The sequence below is a fragment of the Nelusetta ayraudi genome, unplaced genomic scaffold (genome assembly GCF_046127955.1).
Source record: "Nelusetta ayraudi isolate G7.1 ecotype Tasmania unplaced genomic scaffold, CSIRO-AGI_Nayr_v1 ptg000070l, whole genome shotgun sequence".
NCBI lineage: Eukaryota > Metazoa > Chordata > Actinopteri > Tetraodontiformes > Monacanthidae > Nelusetta > Nelusetta ayraudi.
In genome coordinates, this window is record NW_027466120.1 from 1,757,229 (window position 1) to 1,770,906 (window position 13,678).

General features: G+C 45.1%; 1 protein-coding gene across 1 annotated transcript in view; it reads right to left on the bottom strand.

The window, feature by feature from the left end:
- cntn3a.1 (contactin 3a, tandem duplicate 1) overlaps positions 1-13,678 on the bottom strand; it is a 72,996-nt gene that overhangs the window by 22,115 nt on the left and 37,203 nt on the right. The window contains exons 6-10 of the mRNA XM_076042118.1: positions 11,558-11,761; positions 10,823-10,925; positions 10,436-10,620; positions 7,689-7,828; positions 2,112-2,241 (exon numbers count right to left, since the gene is read on the bottom strand). Coding sequence (XP_075898233.1) covers positions 2,112-2,241; positions 7,689-7,828; positions 10,436-10,620; positions 10,823-10,925; positions 11,558-11,761 — 762 coding nt within the window. The remainder of the gene's footprint in view (positions 1-2,111; positions 2,242-7,688; positions 7,829-10,435; positions 10,621-10,822; positions 10,926-11,557; positions 11,762-13,678) is intronic.

Below are 13,678 nucleotides of genomic sequence, written 5' to 3' on the forward strand. Positions count from 1 at the left end.
CAAAGCAACATGTATGGACAAAAATAAGAGCGTTGCCACCAACGCGTCACTGTTGTTGCTGTTGATGCAACAGTAAGGAAGGATACAAACAAATATACAAATAATAAAACACATTTTAGTGATAGAAAATAAATATAAACAGTGTGCAGCCTTTGTGCTTTGGTTCACTATGCAGCATGTTGAATAAATGAGTCAACAATGTGATGACTTATACAAAGAAAATGACACATTTTTGGATAGTATATTCTTAATATGAACCTAATATTGAACCATACTTTGACTCTAAAGTAAAGTCTTCACTGTAAAAGTGCAAAGCAAAAATGTCCTCATAAAAATAAAGACAAGTACACGCACACACACACACACACGCGCACGCACACACTCAATTATTGAGTAATGCAACCGTTGCATTAATTAAGAATCAATGTAAAGTTAGCATTAGCCGCAGATTTAAAATCCATTTGGCAGTAGAGAATAAATGATGATTAATTGTGAAAGTATTTCAAGGTTGTGCTGCAATAAAGAGGTGATGCTGTGGTCGAAACAAACAGCAGGTTGACCGATTGGTAGTCTCTTGACACCAGGAGTCAAATATTTAATCAATCCTCAGCATTGCTGCAGGTTTTTACTACTGTGGGTGTCTAATGTCTGGAAGGGCGGGTTCACCAGTTTTTGCTTTTTACACACACTGACCCACTTCACAACCCGCACACTGGCAGAGCGGTAATTCCAACCTGTCCAGCGGCTCCGGAGACGGCTGCAGTTGTCTTTCCAAACAGCAGCATTTAAGGATTTTTTTTTTTTTTTTTAAAGGAACTGAAACGTTTCCTTTTTTTTTTTTTGATGGACGTCTCACCGCGTCGAGCTGTCAGAGCTGAGAGCTTTTACACTGATATAAAGCAATGAGATTTTTATTGCCTGCAGGTATAAAATGCCTAAAACGCACTTTGCACAAGTTAATTGCTTTTGCACTTAGTGGTGTGGGTGTATGTGCAGAAACAATTGTCATAATGAATGGCATGGACTTTATGGCCTCATTTACCTTGATAGCGAGGCCAGTGCAGGAGGTGTTGACTTTCAATAACGGCCTGTCTAAACTACTCCAGCTGCAGTTCCATCAACCATTCAGTGGCATTTGAATATGACAAAATAAAAAAATAGAAATAAACCCAGAAAGGCTGGCTAGGGACTTACATGTCATAGGACATATCAAATTAAAAAAGTGTGATCTTAAAAAGAACCATCTGATATTTTAGGGGATGTTCAGGTTTGCTATTCCAGTTGTAATCCTGCATTAGAGTAAATGCCTAAAAAACCAAACAATTCCAGCATTAGAACAGAAAATTAGGTTAGATGTTATTCAGCCGAAGGACACGGTTAAAGGGCGAAGGGTCCTGACGGGTGAAAGGACCAGCGACAACAAATAATATTCTTAAGTGGCATTGTTTAATACCCACAAAGAGTTGCTCCGCTTCCTTCCTCTCCCTCTGTTTATCCCCCAGCACACCAGTCATCCCCACTTGACCAGCTCGGGGGCCCGAGCAGCATCTAATGTGTTCATGCGCTAACAAGGACATTGCTGGGGTCCACTTGCAGGGAAATTACTGCCAAAAAAAAAAACGCTTCTCGTCTCGACACGGAGGCAAAATGAGGGCAGGGAGGAGGGAAAAAAAGTAATTAAACTCAAGCCTAATTTAAAAAGAGGGGAGAGGTTGAGTTTATCCCTGAGAGTTTGGACACGGTCTCTTGTGCTAAATATTTTCCAGACTCGGAAAACGGGGGGAGGGGAGCAACGATAAGAAAATGAAATGTTCCTGTAAAAAAAATGGTTCTTGGTGAAATAACTGGCAAACTTGCCAACACGAGTAGCAAATGTTCTGCCAATGTGATGGTGGGTGGGAAAGATATGGCCTCCAAACGTTGCACCTTTAGTCAAAGGAACCGCCGCCAGGCTGACTGCTAGCACGTTTATTTTGCCAGTTTTTTTTTATTTATTTATTTTTTTTTTTTGCAGATCCCTCTCAATGCCAAATTTAAGGATTTCAGCGCATTAAAGTTAGATAAAAAAAAAAAAAAAAAAAGTGCGTTTGAAGCGTGCCGGGGCGACTTACCGATGACTCGGAGCTCTGCGTTGGTGAAGATGCGTCCGTGTTTGTTCTCCGCCACGCACTGGTACATGCCGATGTCGGCCAGGTTCAAGTTGCTGATTGTCAGCACGCCGTTATTCGCCTGAACCCTGTCCTGTAGCAGACAGGTGCACAACCACAAACAAACAAACAAAAAAATCAAAACTCAGCTCATCCCATCACATAACGTTAAACAGGCGCACGAGTCACGCGCGGTGCACTGCATGCAGTATGAAACCCCGGGCGGCGGACAGCAAACAGGCTGGGACAGGGTGACCAGTCAGCTGCTACAGTAATAACATCCAATTAGGATTGTGCTTGTGCTGGAAGCATGTCTGCTCCTTCAAGTGCACCGTCGCAGGATTCCTGTGTGAAGCCTGATCAACGCTATATTGCATCCCCTCGCCTTTCAAGCTCGGCCTTGAAGCCGCTGAGGAGGCGGGTGGTGGTGGAGAGGGGTGGGTGGGGGGAGTGAAATATGTATTTAGACACATTAAAGCTATACAACTGCGTCCTGTGCGCGAGCCAAGCCTGAAGCGGCGTCTCGCTATTTCATTCCCCCGCTCGGGTTACAATATTCAGCACCTTCGGTTCAGGGTCAGCAGATTAATCAGCGGCTGCGTCTGTCGGCCGTTGACGTGGATTTGGAGTGCAGCCGGTGGACGCACTCAACATAATGCCTGTCAGTATGAAATTATTGATTGGGAGATTTGAAAGGATCAGTTCAGCGAGTCCTTTAAGGGAGGGAGGGAGGCTGAATCCCTTGCTAAGCAGCGTGCTAACAGGTTACGGTCGCTGCTCTTGTCTCACAGCCACACAAGTGATCAAAACGCTGCGGGCCAGATCTCGGCCAACGACTCTCCACCCGTTCTGACATTAATCCTCCTAAACACTGTTGCCCGACGCGGGGCTTTCCCAGACGTTCAGAGGTGAAGATGATCAGACACATGTGGGGCTATAATTTTGAAAATCAGTTGGAAAATTAGCTCACAGCAGACAGAAAAAAGCCAGAGAGCATTTATCGTGTATTTGTGTTCCTTGTTGACGCTGTGCTCACTTGTTGATTATGATGATCCACAAACAGTTGAATAGTATGAACAGTTAAATCAAGTTATGGATGAGTTGATAATCTCAGCATTACACTTTTACAACAGAGTAATTTATGTACTTACATTGCATGCACCTGTTTTTCGCCCAAATGTTGGGTTTTCACGCTAACACTGCTAACTTTCTGAGGTCGCAGTCATATTAAGACCATGCATATGTTTTTCGCCTCTTCTACACTGCCTCTTTCATGCACGCACAGTTTGACAATTTTTAGATGATGACAGCAATTACACTGGCGATGCACTGGCAGGATTGGATCCCCGGGATGAACAAAACAGCGCCGCCATTGCTGCTCGTCTGGCTTTTACTCGTTGTGGTAATTGACTGTGTTGTCCTGCGTGGAGCTCGCTCTGTTTCTCAGACCGTTTGTCATGTATTTTCGGACATTAAGTGCTACGCTGAGGGTAGCGGCAATTATAATGTTCTTAAAATTGGAATGAAAATGCCTTTATTTTTTTTGGCTGACCACTTGTTCTCCGGTCCAATTAGTGCCCGAACCCATATTGGACACTTTTTGAATGCAAGAACGTTGGAGTAACACCACTTTGTGGTGGGGGGTAATTAGTGCTACACACGGGCAGTTTATGGACCATGATGTTAACTGTGTTCATTCTGATGAATTGCCTGATCTAATTCAAGCTTTAGCCACACTTTTTTTCACCTCGGGGGTCTTGATAATTGAAACACTGCTAATTTTCTGAGGTCTTAATAAGACTCCCTGGGCCAGATATAAGCCTCCCCATCCCCACTCCGCCCTTCTCTCCCTCTCTCTGAGACACTATTTTAAGCAACTTAAACTAAACCTCTGAAGAATTAGGGATAAAATGTGGCACATAGGGCCGAGCTATTGGTGAAAAAGAGACATGGCAGAGTTTAGATCATAAATAAATGAAATTTTCAAGTCGCTGACGGAGAGCACTGACAGTAATAGCACTTGGACAGAGTTCTTCTTTCCCCCCGTTCTTCTTTTGACCTTTAAAAGGTTTGGCACTTCTTTCTGCTCCCTTTTTATAGTTAGTGTCAATTTAAGTGTGGCAGCGCTCGTCCCCTTGCCCTTGATCTTTCCCATTGAGTGTAGCTGGACCTTTTAATGTCACTGACAAAGTAGTCTAGAGGGTCCTGCCACCAGTATGTCTGTCGTCTGGAATCATTACAGCTCGGCCACTTGAAAAGACAAGGACTGTCCCTTAACATCAGTCAGTGACACTGGCGAGAATCTTCAAATGGAGCTCTTTCGGCCATCCGGTCACACAATAGATGCACGGCTGACCTGCCGCTAAACCCGCTGCCAGAGACGCTCCTGGCTGGCTGGGGAGGGGGGGCCCAGCGTGCAGCACGTCTCCAAGTGGAACAAAACAGCTCAGTGGGGTTTTTTGGGGGGCTGGCACTTGATGCTTATAGGAGTACTCAATAGGATGAACAAAAGAAAAAATATATATACATGAAGAGACCAAGGCAGAGAGAGATGGGATGGCCTTTGTGTCTCTGAATAGATGATAGATGGTCCCATTTTAGGGTACATGGAGCAAGGCCCCAGGAGGATGAAAGAGATTTGTGTAAGTGCACAGGCCTGAACCACACTCTGCTCCTCTGTGCCCACTGCCTTGTTGAGGGAAAAAAAACAAAAAAACAAAAAAACAAACAAAAAAAAAGACCCAAACCCCTCAGAGACTGAATTCTGGCGGCATTAAAATCTCTTCAGCGTTACAGACATGTGCGAACAACTGCTCTGTGTCCGTCCCTAATCGCGCTTGATTCCTCTCTGATACAGAGAGGAATGTAGGCCCTGAAATAAATAAATAAAAGAGTGAATGAACTAAGAAAAAAAAAAAAAAAATGGGGAAAAATCTGGGACGTGCTCTTTCATGAGTCACGACTCAGGCATTGGCATGAGAACTTTCACATCAAAGGGCACGTTCCCGGGCTGCGGATGTCACAGGCGGGGGAAGGGAGGCGTCTAAGAGGAGCCACGCGGGCTTATGTGCTAACTAACAGGTGAGGCTGGCGACGGAACGCAGGAATGCCATCGTGACTTGGTGCTTGTTTCACGGGGTTGGGTGGGGGTGGTGGTGGTGACATTTTGAAGTGACAACCCTCCCCTGCGGCTTTTAAAATCCCCTGGAAGGAACCCAAAATGCGGTGGCAGAGAGGCGAGGGAGGAAGAGGAGAAGGGAAGGAGGGAAGGAGGGATGGTAAACTGGGAGGATAAAGGCTTGAAAGGGAGCTAAGAAAGAGAGCGGCGGAGATAAAGAGGCAGAGGAGGACTGATCCATTCTAATGAGGAATAACAAATGGCACCCTTGGCCTTCCCTCTCTCATACCCTCTCTCTCTCTCTCTCTCTCTCTACATCGCTGACCTTTGGGTTTGGAAATTGATTTACTGTTGCTGCTGTTGACGCTGGCATTTTGAGAACGCCAGCACCCTGCCTCGTTAATATAGCCACATGTACAGAGAATATCTTACCGCGGCCACCCACCTCAGGAATTTCTGCAATCTTATTTACAAATCAATATAGGAGACGCACAGCTGGCTATAAAAAAAAAAAAGGAGCTCCGGCAGTTCAGGATGTGAGGTGGACAGGAAGTGTCCTTTTTTCAGGATAATGAGGGGGCCACAAATGAAGATGAGGAGGTGACATCATCGTAAATTGTTCCAGTGTAACCAATCTGCTCAAAAAGATTTTGAGTTTAAAACTCAGTCAGAAATAAGTGGAAGAAAAGTGTTAAAAAAAATTTAACAGCCCCAGAATTTGGTTATTATTTCGACACCCATTGTAAGTCACAGACATTTTAAATCCACCTGCCTCCTTTTAAAGATATGTTCCAAAAAAAAGAAAAAGAAAACAAAATTGGGCTCATTACCCAATCCACACGACTAAGCGCCTGTGATTCACTGGATCCTTTCAGAAAGCACACTCACTGCAGCAGCACAATGGCACAAAGCCCGGCAAAATGCCTAAATGTGAAATGTATTTTGGCTGATGAGGCGTTTTCCCCCCGCCCCAGAGAGAAGACACTTAATGATAAAATTGAGAGAGGCAGATAGGGGAGGTTTAGTCCCAGTTGATGACAGGCAGAGAATGGCATTACTTTGGCTTTGGCACAAAACAAATACAAATCCACTTGTCAGAACCGCACACACACACACACACACACACACACACACACACACACACACACACACACACACACACACACACACACACACACACACACACACACACACACACACACACACACACACACACACACACACACTGACTGCATTTTGATGCCACATTTACTCAGAAGCAAATACAGCCATTACAGACGGAGATCTTCTTTGCTGTAAGCAGCTCCTTTTTTTTTTTTTTTTTTTACCTCAGAGGAAGATTTCATCCTGAATCTATGTGATCTCTTTGCTTGGTGTTTCAGCTACACACCCTGCATTAACCGTTGCGTTACACCCCATATTTTTTCTTACCCTAAACTGATGTTTTCTGAAATCATTTTTACGAGTCATTGACTTGCAATGAGGAGAACGGCAGAGATGCCAAAGGGACTGCAGAGGAAGTTGTTGGAGAAGGTGAGTGAGAGATGTGGTGACATGTGTGTGTGAGATGGTGCAAGGCAGGCAACCAAAAGTTAGCTAGTTCTACACCAGGCCAGCAGGGTGTGCTGTGTCGGTGGCAGGGGTCCCATTTTACCCAATGGGGACCCCAATTAGGTGAGTGAGAGATGTGGTGACGTGTGTGTGTGTGTGTGTGTGTGTGTGTGTGTGTGTGTGTGTGTGTGTGTGTGTGTGTGAGAGGGTGCAAGGCAGGCAACCAAAAGTTAGTTAGTTCTACACCAGGCCAGCAGGGTGTGCTGTATCAGCGTCAGGGGCCCCATTTTACCCAATTCAAAGTCTCGTAAAAAAAAAAAATTGAAACTTTAATCAGGCAAAAACAAAAGTTTCAAAAAGCACAATAACTACATTGTTTTGCTTTAACTGCCAAGGAGGGATAAGAGATTAAAAAAAAAAAAAAGGTGCACAGAGCCTTGATGAGAACACAGGAGTTCTCATTAATGCTTGTAAAAGCCTTCTTATTATGCATTTTCCTGTCTCACACTTACATGAAGGGGAAGGTGGTGAAAGGGGGAAAAGATTGAAATCAACTTGTCACATTAAACACAGGCAGCGCAGGCAGACAGTGCTGCTTGTAGACACAAGCAAATTGTTATTTGCAAAGATGATTGACGTGGCACTGTTTTTGTTTTAATTTCAGAGGGAAGGAGCTGGAAGATGATTGGCACACATACGCCGCGCATCCATACACAAGACAGATGCTCAGGCCTCGATATTGTTTATGTCCTGCAGGGAACGGCGTTGCATAGTAATAAACCAGTCAATAATTTATTTATATTTGTTGTGTTTTTCAGTCATTACTTTTCATGATTAGAAAGCAACACGGTACGTAACAACCTGCACCATACCTCCATGTGGTCCAAGGGCTCCCCGTTCTTCAGCCAGCGGTACGAGGGTTTGGGCTTGGCATTCGCCTTGCATTCCCACACCAGCGTGTCATCGATGGTTGTCTGGACATCCTGAGGCCTCTCGGTCAGCTGAGGTGCGGCTGCGGGCAGACAAACGGCGTGATGTACGGGAACACTTTACACCGCGTGAGTCTGCGAGCCCGCATGCACTCCTGTGCAGCGGTCTCTGAATAAATCAATGAGGCAGCCAAGCGGGCAATTAGTTCATTAAGGGATCATCAAAGGGCATAAATCATAAATCCACTTCCAATTAACCTGCAGCTAACCTCTCCTTGCAACGTATACGTGTATATAAACAACACAGCTATCCCGGGCTTAAGCTTAAACAGCAGTGAGACGTTGCAGTCGTTTGTTCTGAGCTGAAAGCTGTTCGTTTTGCCTCAGACAGCCTCAAGCGGCAACAGTGAAGCTGATTTTTGACAAGAGCGCAGTTTGCAGCGCTCATCCTAGTCTTTGCAAAGCAAAGAAACAGACACGACCACTTTATTTGCGGTGTACCGCAGTCAATAAAACTCTCTCTGCATTGCACTTTTTGTCTTTTCGGGGGGGAAAGTGCCACTTTATTTATGATGGTGGACTTGATGTCACATAAATGACTTGCACCTTATCTCTGGCAACAGAGACGGAAGATTTATGGCCATCATGAATTATCCACGAATCCAGGGTCAATGGGAGACTGCAGTCTGACGTCGCTGTGTGAGCTTTGCGGTTACCTTGATACAGCAACGTTAAAATTCAGGCATAATAGCGTGAAGTATTCTTGTTAAAAAAAAAAGACTTATTAAAATTCTACGGTACAATAATATCCGGTCATTATCAAACCCCGTTTCAGCGGCACAGCTACCATTCATACGCAATTCAAACCCTCATCTCACTGCGTGGGGTAATGTGTCATTGAGAGTAAGATGTTAATCTGTTAAAATAGCCAACTTGAGACAGGCTCAGTGGCGCGATCCAAGGCATTTGTTTTAAATATGACATTCACATTTTTTGTGTGAAAAATCATGCAGCATATATGTCAAGAGAAAAATAGTCTTGCTCTGCAACAAAACGAGACATGTTCTCACTTAAATTCACTTTGTGCCTTCAGTGACAGTGATCCAGCAGTATTTGAAGTGCCTTTCACTTGGTGAGAAGACTCAAACATGTTGTATTGTAAAAACAAACTAAGACGGGAAGTGTTTAACAGCTCCATGTGACTAGTGAGATAATATTGCCTCATAAAAAACAAAATAGTCTGCTCTCTTTATGCTCTATGAAAACAAATTGCACAATATGCTGCGGTGGAAATGAGTTTTATTGAAAACAGTCACAACACTGGAACAGATTCTTTATGTCGCTCTGCTCACGGTTCAAATTAGACCATCAGATATGACATAGTGGAAGAGAAGACATGACGGATGCCATTTCAAGTCGGTGTGATTGCCCATTCAAATACAGTCAACTGCTAAACCATGATCTCATTTCATAAATCCTCCGGAACTACAGAAGGACAATTAAGTGGGAAATCGAAAGCGAGGCCACTCCTTATTGTTCCCGCGCACGTATTGGCTGGGTGTCGCGAGCGCCTCGTCCAGCTATTGATTCCGCTATTCTCCTGCAGAATTGATGAATGTCTCACAAGGTTTCCGTCTACGGGAGTTTAAAATGAGATTACAGATTTTTATCACCTGGCGGCAGGCCAGTCTGCAGAGCAGGGCGAGGCGGGACTTAAATCTTCAAAAGGGAAACCGGCGCTTCTGCAACAACAGCAGTGGGACGTGCGTGGATGTGGCCTTTTCTCTCTGATTGAGCGTTACAATAACGCTTTCTCCGGTGCCTCTTTGTTTCAGGGCCCAATTTTTGCGACGCTATACTGCTGTGCCAACAGGCTGCTCTGTTTAAAGCCAGGCTTTTTTTTCTATTTCTTTTTTTTAACTTACAGGTGCTACGAATACATCATCTTACGCACAGGTTCCACAAAAAAAAAAAAAGAAAAGATCCCCATATTATCATATCAAAGGCATCCTTCCTTCGCGGGAAAGAATAATTCTGATTTGATAATTTCAGTCAAGCACGTCCCTGCAGGGCCGTGTGGGCAGACATCATCAGTGCATAAATGGCAAAATAATGGAGAGCGGAACTATAAAACTCTGTCATCACGGGCCATTAAAAGCTCCACCAGAATATGGGATGTAAGTCCTCTGCTCGGTGAGGGAAGCATTAGATCCCTCTGAATGTGGTGCTCAGGCCCTGTGCGAGCCACTGGCACCGTAAAGAGCTTGTGGGGAGGGCAACACTGGTAATAGGATCGGTTAATTTATCACCACGCTCAGTGCTGCTGTTATATATGGATTCGAATAAAAGTTACATGACGACAAATTCAACTTTTTGAGGCCGCCACACACACACACACACACACACACACACACACACACACACACACACACACACACACACACACACACACACACACACACACACACACACACACACACACACACGCACACCAAATAGTACACTTTTATTTTATTGTTTTTCATTTTTCATTTAGGATCAGTCACGATGACTCAGCGTGGCAATGAATCACAGGGCAAAAGACTTGGCAAAAGTCTATAAATGAACACAATGCCTTTGAGAAGATGGCATTGGGAGACGAGAGGTGTCAACGGAGGACCGTCTCAGATCGAAGGGACCGCTGCACTCACCGTAGAACGACAGCTTCCCCTTCACCGAGTTTCTCCCTCGGCTATTCTCGGCGACGCACTCGTACACGCCTGCGTCCTCCTGCTGGAAGTAGGGGATCTCTAGAACTCCACTGGCTTTATTTATGTCCACTTTCCTGCCAAAAGAAGCTCCATCCGCTCTCTTCCAGCTGATAGTTGGCACGGGGCTAGAGGTATGAAAATATCACAAACATCAGTTCCGCAAAGTTAAACAAGAAAAGAAAAAATCATGCCAGAAACAGGGACTGGTGTGAGTTTATTCTCCATAGTCTGTCTACACAAGACTGGAAAGAACCATCAGGCACGGAGTCTATATGCAATTGGCGTTCTCCTGACAAGTGCGGTGCGTAAACACAAAGTGGGACTTACTTTCCAAGTGCAAAACACTCCAATTTGACCGTCGAACTCTTAGCGACGGGCACAACTTCGGGGAATTGCACTTCAATCTTTGGCTCATATTCGCCCATCACGCCTGCATTCACAGAGAGAGATACAAAGACAACGGCATGTAATTCCGAAGGGAATTCTTTTCAGCTCAAGGCCCGAACCGCTCACGCTGTGTAAAAATAAACACAGAGGTTAGGACACGACTGTAAGCAGTGCATCACCACCGCAGCTCTGGGAAAAACTATCATGCCGTGTTGATTTTTTATTCCCGGCAAAACAATATTATTTGTATATATCAAACGGCCTGCTTACAAATGGTCCAATCGTAGCTTTTTTATTGGCTACTAATTATAATAACAAACTTATTTGAGTAGGAAATGACTGGAATCATTCAACATGTAGCTCCCTCCCGACACTGACTATTCCGGGCTCCGTGCGGCAGATTCCGCGCCATCACTCCATATCTGCGGTGACAACCACGTAGCACTAATTGGTCTGAGCAGAACCGCCTCATTTTGAATGGTGAGTCGTTGACATGATTGACCCGCAGATGATTCAATTTTGACGCTAGTTCAATCAGCGACGTCAGGCTGAAGCCATCGGCTCCAAACAGGTGTTAACTTGTCGGAGTATATCCAATTAAAGTCACTCCATGTGCGTTAGAGTAAATGTACCGCCGCCGTCCTGAATGCGTAATGAGGGTATGGCTCTCCTTACCGTCTACCCGCAGCACCAGAGGGGTCGGGGGCCCCTGAACGCTGGTTCTGGTGACGGTGTTGGTGACCACGCAGGTGTAGTTGCCCACGTCGGACGGCTCCACTTTAGCGATGTAGAGGTTCCCCGTCTTCTGGGACACGAAGCGGCGGGTGTCCGGGGTGACAAACGACGGGTACTCGTTGAAGATCCACGTGAAGGTGAGTTCTGTGAACAAACAACGCCAGCGTCGACAGTCTGTTATAATCAGCACAGCCCTAATCAGCGCGCCCTAATTTGCACTCCAGGCACTTCGGTCTAAGTGGATGCCTTGAGGGATGAGATAGATTGGAATGAGTGTCAGCCTTTCACAATTAAAAATCCCCCGTCTATAATTAAGGCGCAATAACTCAGTCACTGTCAGACGAATGTGCTCACTATGATAAAAGTTTATCTGCGGCTATAAAGGATGAGGCCTTTGATGGAGTGCCTGATGTTTGACAAAAGGCTGGATGAAGACACGAAGATGAGAGCAGCGGGGACGGTGGGGCAGCCCCTGAAAAAAGTTCATTCAGGTGACATCTGCTCCATTGGCACTGCTCAGTGACATTTAGATAATGACATGTTCGCCCGCACAATAAATGCAATGAGGCGGGACAACTGTTTTGCAGAGGTGTGAATTTGTGGCAATGGAGAAATTAAACCGGCTGAACTCCAGCAGACATAAAAAGCGAGGGACCGTTGCCGGCCGGCGGAGAAATGTGTTAAACAATGAGAGGTGTTAATATTTGGGCGGCAGTTGCAATGGGAAATGAATTTGTAAAATAGGTGGCGTTTCAGAGCTTTAAAAGCGTTGCGTCTCTCCCTCTGTGTGTGTATGTTTTTTCTTTTTCCAGACATCAGGTTTACATCACTTTCAACCCACGGATTCATTGTGCACACCAGTCATTTAGTGGTTTTACCTATGAAGCCTCTCATAAAAGGCCTTTAACTAAGGTGGTTGATCAGAAAATAAATCCCTGTCTGTGTCCAGAGAGGAACCTTCAATCTTTAAATCCGACATGCAAACAGACTAAACAAAGTCAGTTGTGGTAAAAATGGATTCACCCCCGTCCACCTTTCATCATCCATTGCAAAAAGGTTTTCGGGACAACCGGCACCATCAACCAAACGGTGTGCAATCTTTACAATCAGTGAGATTATATATTAAAAAAAAGAGAAATATGTTGTTTTGACACGTTGACACGAGGACAGATTGCTGTGGACCATATTGCATCCCTGTCCCAAAAGCAATCTTGGCTGCTGGCAAAAAAACTAAGTGATGACTCGGCACTCCAGTACAGGGGGAATAATTGAGACGTCAGTTGCACACTCATCCACTGACTCAGGATTCTTCAACCCGCAACTCTGCAGGGGGCGTGAGGGACGTGTGAGCTTTGACATGTTCCTGTCATGACATGACGTACTGTAACACTCGGAGAACTTGTGAGGTACACGCAAGGACGCCCCCTTTTATCTGGGACGGACTACAATGGCTGCTTTTATCTGAACGGAACAGGCTGGGGACAACTTGACCTTGCGATGGTCGTGGCAACAGAACTCAGCGCGAGGTTGAAAATCCCACCGTATTGAGTGGTTTAATGCGTCCCTGCCAGAGGGACATGTTTCTGGCTTTTTACAACTGAGAGTAATGAATACGCCGTACATTTTGAGGGGGGTTTAGGCCATTCAATATTAACGCATTTCAGTTTGACAGTTTGAGTTCTTGGTTGTTTTTGGTGAAGAATTGTACAGGAAGAAGTTAGCCTGTCAATAAATGGGTCCTATGATATAAAAACAGACTTTTTCACCTCTTTAACATGTCTTTTTGCGTTAATGGCATACCAAATAACACACCAAGCATGAAAGATGACAACATACACATTTCTCGATGGTCTGGCCCTGTTACTGAGCTGCAACGAGTCGTTTTTCTCGACTTTCTACATCACAAGTCAACAAGTCACACGTGGGTGAGGCATCACTGCATGAGAGCTAGTAGCTACCTTCCCCGCTAGCTGGCATTAGCAGTAAGCACCTGGCCAATCACAAGGGAGTGGGCTGTACCCAGGCGGAGCTACAGATGAAGCAGATAGGGGAGGGAGGAAG